Here is a 19629-nt window from a genome sequence, read left to right on the forward strand (position 1 = left end):
CACTAGCACAGGCTACTTATCAGACAATTTTAATATGGATTAATAAGGAAATCCTTTAGGCATTTAAATGAATCGAAAACTGGTTAGGGATAAGAAAAAGCATAAAATAAGAATATCTCAGTAGTACACAAGACGCAATGTACTCGTCATTATTCCACCTTTGTCTTTTCACTCTGTTTAACCATAAAACCAAATTAATACAATTACATTTTTATACGATTTGATCAACACTAAAAATTTGAATAAATTGAAATGTATACTTAAAAAAAAAAAAAACATAATCCAGTAACACGTACAGTCTACATGCTTCTTGATGATATAATATTAATTTAAATTGGTTTCCATCTTAGAAAAGTTACGTTTTCAATAGGTTTCCTGAAGATTAATGTTAGTCTGCTTTATCCTCCCAAAACCAGTCATAATATGTGTTTGGTAGCATTGTCTTGTTGGCACACCGACCAAATAATTTTCAAGTTGTAAACATTCTGCTTCTGATTTCAGAAGATTTTGAATTTAGACGCCCTCCTCCATTTTTATCATTCCATCAACTGCAATGCAATAGCATCTCTGGCAGCAAAACAGACCCTCAGCATGATGCTACCAATGTCGTGCTCGACAGATGGTGCAGACACTGTTCTTGCCGTTTAGGCCAAATAGCAAAGTTTTTTATCTCGCTTGATGTGACATTTGACTTCTCCATGCGGAAAGTCTGCAAATTCAGTGGCTCTTAAATATGTGGATTTTTAGTTTCTTATTTTGTTGGTTAACACTCACAGTCATTATTAGTATAAAACCTCAGTGTAGATGGTGACACTGGAGTTCCAGCAACTTTCTGTATATCAAATTTCTTTTTTGTGAATCAACAAATCAGGCTAACATTTAGCCTCTTAAAAGCCTCAAAAATACCAAAAACATTTCAGATAAATCAATTAAAACACACACAATGAATTGTCCAATGAAGAGTGATCCATACAAGAAAGAAAATAAAAAGAAAAGACAACTGAACAGCTTAAAAGTAATATACTTCATTAATTTATTGATTGGTAGTGCTTATTTAACATTATAAAACATACAATATAAAATACAATCATAAAGATGTCAATCAAGTTATCTGCTTAGCCCCTATAAAAACAAAATTAAAAAAAATTCTGTTATATACAGAATATCATTGCCATAGGACCCATACAAATAGTTGTCAAAAGTAATAAAATTATTTGTAATAATTAGTTATTTTACTGCAGCGTTGCAGTCCTTTTTGTGCTTTCACATATTCCCCATGGCAAAACGAAGTCGAAGTATAGAAACCTTAAAACAAGACCTGGATGAACACCTATGAACTGGCCTCAAAACAAAAATATTTAAATTAAAAATATAATAATATAAAAAAATAAGATTACAGTTCACTCGTTCTCCAGGCCCAGTAATTTGATGATTTTACAATAAAATTTAGAAAATGACACTATAATAACTAAATTTTTTAATTTTACAACGACATACAACACAGGGGGAGAATTAATGACCTTGTCATAATGTACATTCAAAATCCGAGTTTGCGGTCCATATTGCACAACTGTAAACACTTCAGTGTACCATTTCCGTTCCTTACGGTTATTCATACGACAGGTTTTTGGCTCAACTAACAATAAAGAGGCACAGAAGGTTTCTTTGGCTGTCAGGGTCTTTGAGAATGCTTTATGGATTGTCCCGTAAAGCCATGGTCACATTTCCGATTTTTCTGTGTCCTTTTTCTTTGTAGTACCGTTTTAAACCCTTCTTTGCTTTGCAGCTTTCTCTTTAACTCACAGTATAATCCAAACACACTATGGTCCCCGTTCTTCACCCCAACCCTGTTCCACACACACCCGATGTTTGATTGCACAATTGCTCTGTAAATCACCCAAGGCCACCTGTCTCCTCTGCTGAGCTTTGTAGACTGTAATTATTCCACAGTCACAGACTTGGCCAAGTTTCTGGGATAGTCAACCTGGAAAAAGAGAGTGTGAGAGAGAGCAGTTGAGCAAATTACATAAGATCAATCACTGCGGGTGTACAGCAAAATCACCAAATCTGGACACTGTATGACATAAGGTGAGTTGTACAAGAAAGTCAAGTTCCCATGAATTCAGACATAAATCTTAACCTAGAGAAATGTACGCAGTAACTAAGAAAAAGTTCCTTCTCTTTTACAGTGGAAGGAAACACTGCCATTATCCAAAGCTGGTTTGTTGCCACACACCAAAAAACAAAGTATCTGGGAAAAGAAGCTTCCTTCCTTCACCTCAAAGAAAATGCATAAATTCACAACCAGATTCAGGTCTGAACTTTGACATCCCTAAGCATAATGCTGCTGCCATTCTGATGTCCTGTGTGTCTTTTTTTTTTTTTTGTACCTCTGTATTAAATCCCACGGACCTCTGTATTTTCCATACAGGAGTCAGAATATTTGAATCTGGCTCAAAATATCTCACAAAATGTCAGACGCATGTCCAAAGTTCTTGCGCGTAAGAAAATCAGCTACTTACATCATATCCTCGCAGGACAGCTAGGTGGAAGGACATCAGCTGTAGGGGGATGACACTGAGGATGCCCTGCAGACAATCCACAGTCTGTGGCAGCTCGATGGTCCTGTATGCATTTTTCATCAGCTCTGAATCGTCTTGACAACACAGAAGAATGGGTCGGCCCTGTTGGAGAGAGAAATCAAGTTGTGCAGCGTGAGGGTTACGTTTTACCACCTTGAGGGCTTCCTCTAGCAAAATGTGTGTGTATTTATTGATTTTTTAAATATATTCTATTCCGGGCTTACCGATCTGGCAGTGACCTGTTGCAAAGCATTCTGACACTTGGTGTAGCAGCCGTCACGCATGATGACCATGATGACTGGCATGTCTTTGTCGATGAGTGCCAAAGGACCGTGCTTCAGTTCTCCGGCCAGGATGCCCTCTGAGTGCATGTATGTGATCTCCTTGATTTTCTACAATACAATAAGGACAACAAAACTTATTGAGATTATGTTAAATATGTGATCATAAATTAATTCATGTAATCTTTTTTTTTACTCTTTAGCCTTCCTTAATATAAAGTGCATAAAAAGTGCACATATATATAGCATATATAATATTTATGTAGTAGCAGGGAGAAATTAGTTATTCAGAGGCTACAGTACTGTGAAATCCTTAACTCACCAGCGCCCCCTCAAGGCAAGTGGCGTAGTTGTACCCTCGTCCCATAACCAAAAGTGACCTTTGCTGATACAGCTCGTTGGATATGGTCTTAATCTTCTCATCCAGTGACAAAACCTTTTTTATCAGCTCTGTGAGAATGTATAGAAGTGAGTCATGGCCACATTGACGTATTACGGATTAAAGATCTACCTTTTCACACAGCTATCGCATCACACTATTTCTCTAACATGATCTAGAATCTTCATACATATTTCAAGAGTTATTTCTGCTTTGGTTTTTAGATCCGGCTACTGGTAATACTAACCTGGTAGCATCTTGAGGCCGTTAATGATGTCCAGTCTTCTCTTCTGCAGCGACAGCCTGTCTTCACTCATCATCAGGCCAAACATGATGAGGGACACAAACTGACTGGTGTAGGCCTGAAAGGGAAGCACACACTCAACACCTGAGTAAAGACCATCTGGTTCAGTAAAAGCAAACACAGTGTCAAATTGCACAACTCTGTGTCCATATTCCTCGACCTACTCTTTTCCTACTTGCCATTTAATTAAAACAGTTGGTTTGTGCATAAGTGAAAATAATTTGATTCATTGAAGGTTCTTCATGGTAAGAAAAAAAAAATCTATATGTGGAAATAGAGCTTTTTCTCTGAAAGGAAAATGTTTCTTTTAGTTCTGAGCTGTGCTTCCTAAGTATGACTTTTGCTAAAAGGAGGATTCCTAATTGATATTCTTTCAGTCTAGTTGTTTGTTTGTTTGTATGTTACTTCATCCAGGAAGTAACATACAAATATGCAATGAAAAGTCCATGATGAGCTCTGATTCAAATAGAAGAAAACCTTCACAATAGTGCAGTGATTTGAAAAAGTTGTTAATTAAAGACTGATTATGCTGAGGAGAGTGTACCTTGGTACTTGCCACTCCTATTTCCGGTCCTGCATTGATGTGGACCCCACAGTCAGTCTCTCTGCAGATGGAGCTCCCCACAGTGTTGGTGATACCCACAGTAAGAGCTCCTCGATCCTTGCAATATCGCAGGGCCATCAGGGTGTCCGCTGTCTCCCCTGAAGGGGCAGCAAGAGTGAAACATTATAATGTGTAATTATAGAACATTAAGGTCAAGCTTAAAGCAGAACTTGGCATGAAGTTGCTTCACATGAGAGGCGAGAAGTTATTTTAAGATATTTTTAGGATCTGGGCTTTAGTGACAGAAAGGAAAATGAAAAGAAAAAGAAACCACGAGCATCTGATGGAGGTTATTTTACCTGACTGACTGATGAAGAAGCAAACGTCGTCTCTGAAGACTGGGGTGTTGCGGTCCAGGAAGTCGCTGGCCAGCTCCACCATGACGGGCAGTTCTGTCAGTTCCTCCAGGAGCTGTCTGGTCTGAGCAGAAGAAAAAGAAAAACAGACACTTTATTAGCACAGACATTGGTATTTTCGAGTTTTGACCATGAAATGTCATGAGATCTTCTAAAAGCATACATGACAATCGACTAGCTGCACTTACAGCAACGGCAGCGTGGAAACTAGTGCCACAGCCAATCATGATTAGCCGTCTGCAGCGTTTGATCTCCTTCAGGTGGTCCTTCAGGCCTCCAAGAACCACTTGGGAGATAAAGGAAAAGACAGTTTCATTTATTGGAACAGTTTATCTCGACAGCTGTTTTATATGTGAAACACTGGAAGTTTTAAAGAAATAATCTACCAAATTCCTAATAATTTTAAATAGGATTTCTGCTACTAAGAAAGTATGCAATGATATTAAAAAAACGGGACTTAAAAAAAAAATGTGGTCACCTGTATTAGTGTCAAAACAAATCCGGCCTCTCATGGTGTTAACTACTGATTCCGGCTGCTCGAAGATCTCCTTCTGCATAAAAGCTTCAAAGTTTCCTGCAGAGATTAAGAAGACATAAGAACAATACACAATGACGGTGAAATTTTTCTCCTTAAAAAAAGATTAAAAATACACTTTATTCCTAAAAGTATGGAGACACCACTCCAATCTTTAAACTGAAGCAACTTGTCATGCTTCTGCAAATATTTGGGATAGAGTGCATCGCTCTCAAGAGCTCATTAAGTTCCAGCATGGTGCCGTGCATTTGTGTAATTTCCTCCGCAATTAACATTTCTTGGTCACTAGTTGGTGTTGTCGTAACAAAGTAGATTACGAACAGCAGCAACTCAAACCGCCAGTGGTTAAGCCATGTAAGATCAGAGTGAAGATGGGGCAAGTTGAGGCATCGTCTGTCTACAGTCGACTGCAAACATTACGACGGCTTCAGACTAGCTCAAGAATAACAAGAGCGCAGAATAGGTTAGCTGCTGCATCCTGACATCACCAGGTGTAATGCAAAGTGTCGGAGATTAGTTCTTTGGATTGGAGAATCATGCAACTGTGGGAAATTGTTTTGGGATCTTGCTTTCTCTGTCCACAAAGCAAGATTCTTTTATGGATATTCTCAAAAGTTCTGAGTGTAAAGCCTACCATTTCAAAACATTTGGCAATAATGTGCAGACAACATTAACTGAAAAATGACTATAAGCATAACGTTTCCCCTATTCGGCCAGCAGAGGGCGAGCAAGTATGACTCTATTACATTGATCTGACCCAATATCATAGTGAAAACAGCCCCATAAAGGCATTTATCTAAGTGTTACCCTCTTAGTGGCGTTTTAGTCAGTTCAATTGAAACAAAGGCAATCTGACACAGTAGAAACAGTTTTCCAACCTTTCATGATCTGCTGCATCTCCATCTGCAGTGTCTGAATCGCTCTCACTGGATCGTCACCGGCCTGCCGGTTAATCCTGTGGATGGAGAGTTCACCTCCTTTGACAGCTGCAATGTCATCATCCTCCATGTACAGGACCTTGTTAGTGTGCTCGATGATGGCGCTGTGGACGCAGAAACACAGGAAGGAACCAAATGAATACTGCAGCAAGCAACAGGAATGTGTGCTAAGCAGACGTGGAGACAGATGAGATGAGAAGGCGTAATGGCTGTGAAAAGCTGAATGACATAGCGTCATGCTTGATTCACAAGACAAATTCTTCCCCACCTAGCGTCAGAGGCAAAGTAGTATTCCACGGCCCTGCCGTCTTCGTTTGAGTTGATGGCGTTGGACGAGTCCGTGCGATTATGGCTGTTCTTCTCCTGGACGTCTTCCTTGATGTGACCTACAGAGGTTTAAGTCAAGAGTTAGTGGGTTAAATCAGATCTTTAGGAGGTAAGAAATATTTGACTAAGTTTCCGGTTTCACTGTAATTGTACATTTACAAAAACAAAATATCATCGGAAATCCTTGTAGGCCAGGGGTGGGCAACTCCAGGCCTCAAGGGCCGGACTCCTGCAACTTTTAGATGTGTCTCTACTTCAACACACCTGAGTCAAATAATGAGGTCGTTAGCAGGACTCTGGAGAACCTGATTGCACTTAGGAGGTGATTCAGCTGTTGGATTCAAGTGTGTTGGACCAGGGAGACATCTAAGAGTTGCAGGACACCAGACCTTGAGGACCAGGATTGCCCACCCTTGTTGTAGGCGGAACACAATCACGAGACTGTAGATAAAACATGCAGCAGTTTTCCAAGACAAGAGGCTGCTTCATCTGCTCAAAAACTGACACTAATACATTTAAGTGCAACAAACTATTATGTGCTATGACATGTTCAGAACTGCTTTGTATATTATTGTTTATTTTCAAATTGAAAGCAACCTTTAGAGAAGTGGTGAATCTCAGAGAGTGAGCAAGGAGTTTCATACTTAGAAAAAAAAAACAGTTGAAGAGCAGAGATGTTTTGGTAAGCACTATAGATCTTCAGTCTAAGATTTAAACTCATCTGCCCTTTCAGTTTAAGTAGGCAGGTGTCAGAAACTAGAATCATAATGAGTTTAACTATGTCACCGCAACAGAATCCTTATTAATGACCTAATTAACTAAAGTCTCACTGTGTCCCACAGTAAAATGTCAGTTTCTCACAGAAAGCTTTCTTCTATTGTGCCATCTTTACTCATACTTTCCTTCTTCAGTTAATCAATTTATTAATTGATCAATTTTAAAACAATTCAACAACTGTTATCTTCCATTACATTTACAAAACACCTGACCAGAATTTTCTGTGTCATTTGAACAAAAATAATTGTGCCGCTTTGGTCTTTGCATCTCTTTAATATAGATCGTTAATAACCCCATGTTTTGCTGATAAGATAGTGAAAAATAATTTATTAGCACAAGAGAAATAAAGCAAACAACAAATAAAGTAGGCAAGTTGCTTACACTGCCCACATTTACAGAGCATGAATGGGTTTGGAGTAGACATGTGCCAATTATCAAGTTATCAAGGTGTAATAAAGATTTTAAAGTTACAGTTGCTAAAGGAAACACCTGATTAGGTGGAGTTTTTCTCTGATTGGGTAGAGTAAACATTAGAGCAGCATTGGCCGTCCACAACCTGTTGTATCACACTGCCTATTCAGCTGACCGATAAAAAGCTCCCACACCTTAATGCTTGCAAGACTAGCAGTGATAATGGGGAAACTAAAGGAATGCTGACTGGACTTCTTATGACAGTAAAATTGTATTAAACTAGAGATAGGGACATACAAACAGCAGCTGGCGACCCGTAGCAGACAGGCCAATAAATTAGCTAATATTAGTTTAGTGTACCTGTCCTTCAAATAGAGCAGAACACCAAGACGGTGTAACGTTCTGCAAAAATAATCATGTTTGCTTAAAATTATTCAATTGTTTGTTTTATATTTTTACTTGGGTTTATTAATCAAAATAACCAAACTAGAGGTACTATATTTAATATTTCAATATGTTACGTTTTATTACATCTAACGCAATTTTGTTACTTTTCAGTTGTGAATAAAAAACATTTAGATCAATAAATTTGTTAAAGAGTTTATTTAAATTTGGCATTTTTATTCAGGGTTATCTTACAGTGAGAGATCACAGTGTACCATTTTTAAGCAAAGTAATGAATGAAGTGCAGAAAAAAAACTCTTAAAAAACTAGTAAAACGTGCAGAGGTGTTCAACAGTAACTCTTTAAAAAAAACATCTTTCAAGGAAAGTCCTTTGAAAAAAGTGATTGTGCAATCATTATTATTGAGCTAAAACATCTCATGTTACTCCAACACAATGCCTTTTGGCAGACATTGTGGGCTTGTTTCTGTTGGCAGCAGCAGACAAAACTCAGAGAAGCGAGTTGAAACTTTAACCCACAGGAAAAGAGACCTTTATCCAGAAACATAAGGAAATATTTTTCGTGCGTGAAGTCCACTGGTGCTGGTTTCATATTTGGCGTTTGAGTTCCAATCAAAACTCTGAGTAAAGATTTGTTTTACTTAATTTCTATACAGTATGCATTTGATGAGAAAGTGTGTTAATTTAGTTTCTTATTGATGTGTTGATCTTTCTTGAGTGAACTATCTCTCCAACCTGAAAGAATTAGCGAGAAAGCTTCAGGCCAAAATGCATTAAATATATTAATGACTGACTCTATTATATTCCCATATCCTTCATATGAGCAGCTAAGAGAAAAATGACAAATATTTGCTGCTTATTCCTGTTTGAATTTGCTAAATCTATTGTTAGTCTGTATATTATGCTTAGGATTGAGAGAACAGTAGCCCAGAAACCTGTGTACAATATTTGTTTATCCTTTGTATTCCTTACATATAACTTATACATGTTATTGTATTCATGCTTCTTTTTTTTTTTTGCAGACCTATGAAAACACAACAAAACCGCAATCACTTCATAACATTAGTTTGTGTAATGATCCTGTGTATTTATTCACAAGTATCTCTGCAGTTGTGCAGCAACAAGCTTGGGTTACTGCAGGACAAACTGATTGCTTCTCCTTTGCTACAATTTCTCTACAGTTTTGCTATTTCAACTTTTAACTTTATGTTCTCTCTCTGTTTTGTACTCTGCATAGCAGCTTTCTGGTCTGGTGCTCTGTTTAGCTGTGACTTGGAGGAGGTATTCAGCTAAACTTCTGCTGTCAGCATCTGTAAATAAGTTCTCCTTATATACACTTTCTTTCAGTGTTTAGTCCCATTTCTCTCCTGTCGTGACAAAAGTAACTTTATGTGCTCTCTTTGATCCTATAGCCTTTAAAACTGCTGAGCTTATCTGTTAGGATCTGTTTATCTCCCAGATGACGTGACTAAGGAAGCTACTCCGACTATTTACTTACTTTTCTCTACCGTAGAAAGTACTCCTTGCTCAGTGCCTCAGTTTCTTTTTGTGTGTTTGCTCTGTATTCTCAAAACCTCAGTCCAGAGGTCAGCAACCTGAGCCACAGACGGCTCGTTAGCCTTCCCAAAGTGGCTCTTCATAACCCAGGATAATAAACAATGTTTGGATTGCTTAGATAAAATAGATGCTGGTTTAAGATTCTGCTCCATTTCATTTTGTGTCTCATTCAAATTAATATTGTGTAGCTTTCATTTTTATAACCTATATAAGGAAAGGATTCAGTTAAAAAATGTACCTATTTCTTATTTAGTCTAATAAAGAAAATGAATTTATTTTAATTTCACAATAAAAACAAATTTGTGTATGGTGTGTAACTTTAAATCTGTTAATATTTTTTTCATTAGTTAAGAAGGTTTTGTGGCTCTAGACATATTTTAAATTGTTGCTCAAGCACAAAAAAGCTCTTTGTGCGTATAACTTATAAAATGTTTTCGAAAGAAAAGCTTCATCATACAATAAAATATAATAGACAAACAATGAAGACTGTTCCTATAGAAAATACATTTAAAAATGAGAATATCTGCTCTCCACTCTTACATTTTGTTTTAAATCAGCAACTTTTCATAAGTTGTGCAACTGATGAAAGCTGAATAATAAAACTGTAACAGATGGAGGATATTTTTAAATACAACCCATTTGAACAACTGTGATCAGGTGATGTGCTGCTGCTGCAGTGAATTTAAGATGTGGTAAAAGTGGATGACAGCAGGACAAAAGGAGCAGAGCTTACCACTGTTGTACTGCACATGGATTTGCTCGGTTGGCAGCTCGTGCTCGCTTCGCACACCGATGAGCAGCGGACTTCCTCTCCTGCCGAGATGAGAACAAAGCGGGTAGAGCGGAAGAGATGGAGTCGGAAAGAAGGAACGGTAGAGGGACAATGATTAGGTTTTATAAACACAAAGCAATGTCAGATACAATAGCGTGCTCTCCTTTACAACCTGATACCTGATCCTGTTGTGTCATTGTAAGTTAAAATTAAGTTCCCCCCCCACCCATCTTCAATTCTGTTTGTTTACTTCCTCATCATGTCAATTGTACCAAATCTAATACACTTACTGTATTAACTAAAGTATTGCAGATATCCAAGGTGTGTCTGCATCATTTTAGGATGTAAAGGTGTATCAAAAGTTCACAAAATACAGCTTACATAGACCTTAATGACACTGAGGCCCATCTTGGTTTTGATCCCTCTTGGAGAAGACATTTGTTTTAGTAAACGACTCAGATAAATCTGGGTTCAAATGAAAATACTGAGAGAGTTATCTTCTGCAAGTATGATATTAATGGATCACAACCTTAAAACAGAGCCTCACCTCAAAAATCCTCAACTATCCATTTAATGTAAGTTTGACACCACCTGTCAAGAAACAGCAACCTCTCCTTACTTTTTGTTTTTCTATTGTACAGCTCAGTCTTTTCTTTCTGCGTTGCTTTTCTCCTGGGCCTCACTGACGCAGGCCCTTTGATTGTTCTAGAGGGTGTGGGGTTTGACAAAGGAGGCTTGCAAACAGACACGTGGTCAGTTTCCAAATGTGTTCCAGGCTGGAAAACTACACACACAGTTGTCATAGTGTCCACACATGGTTTTCTTATTAATTAGAAATGTCTCAGTGGGTGAGAAAAAGAAATATGTTCAAACACTTTGAATGGACGACTAACAGTGAAAATAGGTCAAAGAAGGAATAGTAGAAATTAAGACAGCCGTTTTCTTGCTGGGTGGCTGATCTTTGATACCACAAGAAGGGCGGAGGTCGTTACATCAGATAATAGGCCCTTCGCTCCACCTTCACCAACTATGATGAACATTTAAAACATGAAGCTGGTGTGTGCTGCCATAGACTTTGCAAGCTAAAATAATTGGTCTAATTGCTTGATTTAAGCTCACGTTAATAAACAGAAAATCCAAGCCTCTGGTTTTACCAGCAGGTGAGCCAGCAAGTTTTGCTAGGTGAAGTGTTTGCATAAAGCACAAGTTACACCCAACCTATCTCCGTTTACCAGCCCTGCTCTGTTAACTCTTTCCTGCTAGCTTCCTCCTGATCTGTGACAGCTCATTGACCTGGCATAACGTCAAAAAAAGTTGATAAGTAATTAACCTGGTGATTTTTGTCCCCTCCGAGTTTCCTAGAGCTGACACAGGAAACTCTGTAGTCTTTCTGTAAATGAGTCAGAAAGGGAGGCGTTGCCCTCAAAGATCGGGAAGAGGCCCAGCAGGGAACAGCAGTCTGAATTGAACCTCAGATCTTAATACGCAGAACATACTAACTCACACCACTGGACGAGAAGCAGCTCACATGGCCACAGCTGCCCGTTACTGGAAGCAAAAAGGGATTCCAGAGTAATGCCATAATTAATAAGCGGGGGCTTCGTCTCCTAATCAGTTTACATATTGCTTCATTTTGTTAATAACAGCAACGACTCATCATCTGGCTGGACGGATGACACGTGAAGCCGAATCTCAGCGTTGCCTTGTGGACACGTCAGTGAGTTCTGACTAACCTGGTGGACACAGCCTCTCCGGGGTAATGACGACTTTTGAACACGAGAGCGAAGGCTCCCTCCTATAACACACAGGGACATTGTGTTAACTGAATGAACATCGGAAAATAAGCAAATCTCGCAGTTGCATATTAGAAGAAGGGAAGAGAAGCAGGTGTCACTGTCCGATAATTCAGAAAAAAAAGTGAAACCTTTTCATTTTTAAAATATTTGCTAAATTTGAACTGGAGTGCAAAAAGATCACAAGTAGGAATCTTAAAGGTTCTGTTTTTGAACCACATGTAGTCATTATCTAAGTTGTAATCCTCGCCCAGTGAGTACTGCTGCATGTGTAGACATCTTTAAACTAATTATAAACAATAATGTATTTCTGTGACATGCAGAAATTGTCGATTTGTATGTGAAGCACTTAACAAAATGACTAAAACTTCCTTGTGGATGAATGGGAAAAAAAGTTGTTTTGCCTCAAACACCTTTAAAATACACAAAATCTTTTTTTTTTTCCCCCCACTCTGTGGGGTTTAAAAGATGCGGGGGGTGACTTAGGGAGGCCTGGGAGTATTTAGGTACTAGAGGGAAAGTCTAAAAGCAATAGGAGCTGTATTGTATAACATCAGCTATGTTTCGAAAGCGCTGGCCGCACAGCTGCTCGCGGTGCTTACTGGAAACAGAGCTGGCTGAGTGTGGGACTGTGGTGGGGAGGAGAGGGGGTATGAGTGAATGTAACAGGAAGCAAAAGGAGGGTGTCACTAGTGTAAGGTTGGACTATCTGGTTTCCATTACTTCCAGTCCAAAAATGCACGTTTTACTTGAACCTCACTGCAGACTGCATGAAGCTTTAAAACATTACTCACACAATGGAAAAAGTAAAACAGTATGCTTCATCTAAAAAAAAAAAACAAACAAACATCTGATTCCATGAGTAATGCTGTTGGAACCGCTTCCATGGAGACAGTTTTTCACAACGTTTTGTTTCACTCAGCGTTAAAAGTATTTTTGCTCATATAAATATGTGTCACTGAGGGAAGAAGTTTACGAAACCGAGCAAGTTTCCTTCACCTCAGCTGAGGAGTGGAAGGTTCTTGCATTAATAACTAAAACTTTCTGACTTTCACCAGAAGAGCAGGACATAACCGACTGTATACGTGTTGGTGTGAAGTTAGATTGAGGTTTTACTGTGTGAGAAGCTCACCAGTTGCTGGATGACTCTCTCCACCAGCGTGGAAAACGTGACGCTGTCATTTTCTCGATTGTCGTACAAGTATTTGATCAGTTTTGCAATGACCTCTGTATCTGTCTCTGACTCAAACTCGTATCCTTTGGTGATCTGAGGGAAAGAAGGAAAATGGTGTAACACATGAAAATGGCCTCAGAGAATGTAAGGATTTAACTGATGGTTTTTTTTCATGATAATTAAACAACACTGTATTAATCAGTCCGGAGTCTTCTATGAAATAAGTTTTTAACAAAATATGCTACCAACATGTAAGATTTTGCTGCCCTTTTTAACCTCTTGAACTTTTTTCACAATGTGTCAATCTTTTTTATTGTGCGTAAATGTACAGGTGGTGGATGTTTTCCACCGCGTGTTGTGTTTTGCGGGTCAGACAGAAAGTCACATTTCGGTCTCATCTGACCAGAACACTTTCCTCCATGTGTTCGCTGTGGCCTCTCATATTCTGGGGCAAACTGAAAATGGGATTTCTTGTTGCTTTTGGTTTTGACTAACTTGTCTGATCAACAGATTCTGCCAAATGAGTTATAGATCTCTGCAAGTTCTCCAGAGTACCACATGCTCCATTAGATGTTTAAAGCTTTAAATTTTGTTTCATACCCTAACTCTGCTTTAAATTTCTCTACAACTTTGTTAACTAATGTTCTCTGACAAGCTTTTCAGACCTTTGCAGAACAGCTGTAAAGCTGCAAAGATCAAGTTAGTTATAGGTGGGCTTTATTTAGGTGATCTTTAAAGAATATTTATTTTTGTATTGGGTTATTTTTAGAAAGAAAATGGGAGAATATTTATACACATCACACTTAAATATTTAGAAGAATGTGAAATTTATTTTCCACCTTACAATTACGCGCAAAACTTTGTGCTCTATTACCACACAAAACTGCATAAAATGCATCAAGTTTGTGGTTTTAACATGATACAATGCAAAACAATTCAATGGGTGAAAGTATTTTTAGAAGACACTGTAGCCTACAGGTCAAAGGAATGATGAAACATGTTAAACTGCTTGTGCATGAAAAATAATGTGATCTGTTTGGTATGTAATATGCCAGTATAACTGAAAAAAACAAGATTAAGAGGTTTGTATATTTATAGTTCTACTTTCTTCTCCCATTTGTAGGTTTTTTTATTCATCATAGTTGCTACATTGTTACTTCTTCAACGCTGAAAACTCCGTGCTTGACTTTGTTTTTTAAAACAATATGATACAAATAATATAATTTTTCGTCTTCAGATTTCATTCAAGAGATCATCATGAAAAGTTTTCCTTTGCAACCATACGGCCTCCAGTAATAATATAAACTTTGTAGTGGAGGGCAGGTTTAATTGTCGCACTAACCTGTTTCTTCAGAAAGAAATTCACGGCAACTCACCAGGTACTTCTTCAGATCTTTGTAGTTGGTTATAATCCCATTATGGATGACGACAAACTCTAAAAAAGGAAACCAGACGTAAGTTCTTTTTAAGGCTTTTTATGTTTTTCTTTTTTTTTTGTTTGTTTTTCTTTTTTTTTGTTTAAGGAATTCAAGACACTAAAACTAGAGTTCAACATAAAGCCACACCTTCTTGGAAAAACAAGTTTGGTGTGTGGTGAAGCAAGTCTGGCTGGCTATTTAAAGAACAATTTTGGTTAAGCACTTGCACAAAGCAACAATTTGCAATGCTCTGACAAAGTATTACTACATCGTAAAGATAAAGAAGGATAACTTTCAGGATTAGAGTCTGTTTGCAAAATTAATGTGATTTTAGAGTGGAATCGTTTTGTTTCATTTCAGACTCATGAGGAAAAGCTGAGGGGCATACCTGACACACCTTCAGAAACCAACAAGACAAATGGGTGTGCCTTTCGCTGCACTGTGTTCTTTCAAATAGGATCATTTTAAAAGCAGTTCTACAAGATTCTTAATGACATTTTAAACGAGACAAGCAGGAAGTCACTATTAAGGAAGGTGGTGGAGAAATTCAGTCCTTTCATGTGATTGATGATCAGGTCAGGAAAGCACTTATTACCATTGTTTTTGTCAGATCGCTGGGGGTGACTGTTGACGGCACTCGGCTCTCCGTGCGTAGCCCAGCGAGTGTGAGCCAGGCCAAAGTGTGTGTGCAGAGACTCGTTGATGTCCACCCGGTCTTTTTCTGAACAGCAAAGAATAACATGGGAGAATAACGCTACACGTCTAACAAATTCAGAAAGTTGGTTTGTGTTATTTATTACTGAAAATGACCTATGATTAAAGGGCTTTATGAAACTGTCAAGAAGTTAAATCAACCGTATGCGAACTCACGGTAGATCTCCTCCTCCAGAGCCTTGACCTTCCCCTTCTTCTTGATTAAGCAGATACTGTTGTTGTTGTTGAGGTCAGTGGTTGTCTTGGTGGGGCCGTCTACGGCAACACCTGCGAACAGAAAACCAGAAACGTCAAACTCAGGTCACTGGAATGTGAGTTATGAACGCTTCAGCGCAATTGTTGCTCCCGTGATGAATGACAACTCCAACTGGTTTTTAACAAACCCACATTCCCCAGACATGTCTTACTCACAGCGGGCAGAAAATATGTAAACAGTGTGATAAGGCTCGGGGCGCAGCCAGATTTGGCTTGTGGATGTGAAGTAGATGCAGTTAAAGTATCTTGTGATACGGTTTAGTTAATGTTTCGAATGAGGAGTCTGTCTATCTACAAGCGTGTCTATGCTATAGCAGCTCATCCTGTTCAAATAGGATGGACAAACACAAGGTGCAGTACACATGGGCGGGTCTTTCTGGAGCTTATTAAGCATTCAGATAAAAAAAAACATCTGTCAGTTACACTTTTTATTCAATTGTAATTTTAACCATATAACCTAACTCCAGGATGATTTAAAAATGCTCTCTCTCAGACTACGAAGGATCTAAAACATTTAATCTTCCAAACAAAACTAAATGAGTAACAACTGAAGTGCAGACGCTTTATCTTTTAAAACCTAGATGAAAAGATTTGCCGATTTTTGGAATCAGTTTTTTTAATAGACTCAACCTGATAAGACAGTTTTTACACAACATCAGTTGTGAGGTCCGTTTTCCCATCAGGTTTTTAAACCGATGGGGGTGTTTATGATCAAATCCTTGCAGCAATAGTCTGCTTCCTGTAGAGTTGGAAGACCATTACTTTTTTTCCCCAATTTTATGAACCTGCAGTTAGGGTCTGTGACGTTATTATCATTAATAGTTTCCCTCAATGATGTCATAAGTTTAGAGAAAAGCGAAAGGCTGAGAGCTATTCAGAAGGTTTCAGGTTATTTCAATGACACAATGCTGAATTTCTCTGCTTTATTCGTCAAAGTGACATTGGCTGAGGCTGGCTCCTGTGACAATCAGCCTTATAAGCTGCAACTTGTTAGTGAGCCAAGAGTGGAGTACATTTTTGAAGCGTGTAACATGCTGTCACTTGTGCAACGTCATCAAAGATCAGACGTTCCTCTGCTCCTCCAGGTGTTGGAAAATTAGCCTGGTGGATTGATCGAGCCGACAATCTCTTTAGCAAAGCAGCTGTTCACTTCCCCAAACTTACTATGTTTACAATGTGAGGTTTAGATGTTCACGGTATGCTGATACAGATTTGCATCCTGTAGATATGAACGTTTTCTGTTTTAGTCGTTTTAAAACATCTAGACTCAGGTGGAACACGTATGCCTTGTGGTCTGTTAGCCTTCCACCAATGTAGGGATTTATTTGTATTTTTACAAATAAATAATGGGGGGCAATAATGGGGGGCATCTTCCTATAATTGACAACAACTTCAAAGAATCCGAATCATCTCTTTAACGACCGAATTTGAGTAAGTATGTCCAAAGCTGTTTTCCTTAAAGGTTTGCATATTATTCATTCTGCGTGCGTGTTTCTGTGTGAGTGCAGGTACTGTGCTACTGTCTCACCTGCTGAATCGTACCCTCTGTACTCCAGCCTCAGCAGACCCTTCACCAGCGTCTCAAATATCTCCTTTCGGGTGCGTGGCACTTGGTAGTTCAGGTAAGCAAAAATCCCTGTTAATAAGAAAGAGAAGCAGAAATATAACTCAAGTCTCGGTTGCAGAGCACAGTGCTCCTCTTTTATTCAAACTCAGGCTTGGCACTATAATTTTTGCTTAATGACGTTTTGAACACAGTGACTATAAATAAGACTATAAATAATGCAATAAAGTCACACAAGCAGACCTTTATTTCTAGATTTGCAACCTTCTTTCATCAAATATATGACCACTTGTCCCGTCCCAATCTCTACACACATTTTTCTTGCTGATGTTGGAAGTAAAGCACCACACAATCTGTGAGCGTTTGTCAATAGGCGTGTGTATTTTCCTCCAAATTTGTTTGCGTGGGGGGAGGGGTTTGTTAAAAACGTTTTGTGAGTACACAGCCAACCCATTGACGGGACGCACACTGCGCGCAGTGTTGGAGCAGACAGGTAGAGGCAGGGTGAGGTTAAACATCGCTGATCCTGCCTTCTTCTTTTTCTTCACATTAACGAGGCGAGGCTGGCGGACGGTTAAAGATTTACTTTCAGTTGTAAAAAAAAAAATGTTAACAGCAGACAGAGGTGCAGCGCGCACTGTGCAGCATGCGTGTATTTGCCAGTCAATGGAGAAAAGTTAACGTCGGGCTTCTAAGTCATCTCCAAACAGGATCGATCAACTGCAGCTTCCTTGTCCTTGAGTCAAACGACGATACTGACACGTAGCAGCTGTGCGTAAAAAAAAATCCTTATACGCATCAAGATCCACAGCGAAAATGTCGGAAATCGCAGACATTTAAAACTCAAGTTTTCATCCTTAGAATTACATCCGAATCTGAACACCGATACGAGTTTATCGGCTTGTCGTGTGTTGCTTTCTTCACAAACTGTGCGCAATAGCTTTTTTTAAAAATTATTTTTCTTTTAATTCAAAAACAAGAATGATAATTCACGGGTATTAAGAAGAAGACTTACCACACATGATTCAAGTTTCCTCTTCACCGCTCGACTCTTTCTGAAACAGAACAGATTTGTAGTTTCCCAGCTGAAATGATGCTTCTATCTCACCTCGGTGAAGTCTCGGATGTAGCGCACGCTCCCCCAGGGCTTTTCTATTTAAACGCAGCTTCCTTCGCAGCGCAGCAGCCCCGCCTCCTCTGACGTCTCTTACCACCGTGTCCTGTTCTGGCCATCCTGCGTCTGACGCTCAGGTGTTCACCTCACCTGTATGTGATGATTAACCGCTGTTAACTTTCCTGTTTCCCTCCCTGCAGTTGATCTCAATCTCGTGTTCTCAACACAATTGTAAGGAATTTATTAGATATGGGTTCGACCGGTTTTTGATTGGTGTTTTTGTCGCGCAAGCTTGATTGGAAGGGAGTGGAATATTCCTTAGCTTCCATTTCGTCTATTGTTTTACTTACATCCTGGTTCTTGCTGTTCTCCAAGTATTAATATTTAGTTAAAGTTTAACACAATATGTTGTTTTTTTTTCTTGGGTTTTCCCTGTATGTCTTTTCCCCACGCTGCTGTTCATCTTCCTTTTTTCCTCCGCAAAAAAAAAAAAAAACAATACATTTTCCTTATTTGCTGAGTAGGTGTGGAGAAAATTAGTAGTTTCCCTTTTTTACAAAAGCTTCTCTATAGATTTCATGAGCTTGAGGCAGAGTACACCATGTTGCCATCACAGGACAAACCGCCATGCACCTCAGGGCAATTAATCACTTAACATAAAAGCCTTTGTACTGTAGGAGGAAACCTTTTTGCATGGGGAGAAAATCCAAATTTTATGCAGAAAGAAGAGCTTGTGGCTGCAACTCAACAGTGCCAACTGCTGCACCACTGTCCAGCCCAAAAACAAGCCTGAACATTTGCTGTATGAATCTGAAATTGCGTTGCTAATCGCTTTTCAGTGATACAGCTTGAACTGGTAAAGATCTAAACCAGGCTGTCATTAAAAAACAAAAAAATAAATAAAAACAAACAAAAAACGTCAAATGGCTCTAATTTTGTGTGCCCGTCTCATAGCTGCTCTGACAATTAACAATTTTAAGAAATATTCTGTTTTCTATTCATAGTCTACTGCTCAGAGAATCGTCATACATGTCCAGTTAATAAAAATCTGTCAGTAAGAGGTCACTCAGAGTTTGTTTTAAATTGAAATTTCACAGCACAATTGTGCAGTAACCGATGGTAAACAGATGTAAAAAATCATTTTAATTTAAGATAGAAATTTTATATTTAAATGGACAAAAAATATTTTACTTATTGGTGCAAAATGGCGGGGCTGCACAGTGGAGCAGCTGGTAGAGCTGTTGCCTTGCAGCAAGAAGGTTCTGGGTTCAGTTCCCGGCCCGGTCTTTCTGCATGGAGTTTACATGTTCTCCCTGTGCATGCGTGGGTTTTCACCGGGTACTCCAGTTTCCTCCCACAGCCCAAAAATG

At 38.8% G+C, this 19629-nt stretch overlaps 1 protein-coding gene across 1 annotated transcript; it reads right to left on the minus strand.

Moving 5' to 3' along the window:
- Positions 1-1009: 1009 nt before the first annotated feature.
- gfpt2 (glutamine-fructose-6-phosphate transaminase 2) lies at positions 1010-18308 on the minus strand. Its single transcript, XM_008420134.3, has 19 exons — positions 18161-18308; positions 17110-17217; positions 15483-15593; positions 15208-15333; positions 14571-14629; positions 13153-13287; positions 11961-12022; positions 10189-10268; positions 6248-6365; positions 5920-6083; positions 4985-5080; positions 4695-4792; positions 4450-4570; positions 4091-4248; positions 3490-3604; positions 3186-3313; positions 2807-2974; positions 2523-2684; positions 1010-1984 (listed from the first exon to the last, which is right to left on the minus strand). The coding sequence occupies exons 1-19, from the start codon at positions 18165-18167 to the stop codon at positions 1940-1942; spliced, it is 2061 nt and encodes a 686-aa protein (XP_008418356.1). The 5' UTR covers positions 18168-18308; the 3' UTR covers positions 1010-1939.
- Positions 18309-19629: the final 1321 nt, after the last annotated feature.

Source organism: Poecilia reticulata, chromosome 10 (assembly GCF_904066995.2).
Source record: "Poecilia reticulata chromosome 10, P_reticulata-male-v2, whole genome shotgun sequence".
NCBI lineage: Eukaryota > Metazoa > Chordata > Actinopteri > Cyprinodontiformes > Poeciliidae > Poecilia > Poecilia reticulata.

Bases quoted from the DNA above. Each gene is read 5' to 3' on its own strand.
- gfpt2 (XM_008420134.3), bottom strand. The intron at 15,594-17,109 runs GTGAGACAGTAG...TTCTGTTCGCAG, and splicing joins CAGAGGGTACGATTCAGCAG to GTGTTGCCGTAGACGGCCCC. The intron at 14,630-15,207 runs GTAATAAGTGCT...TTCCTTTTTTAG, and splicing joins GCGATCTGACAAAAACAATG to AGTTTGTCGTCATCCATAAT.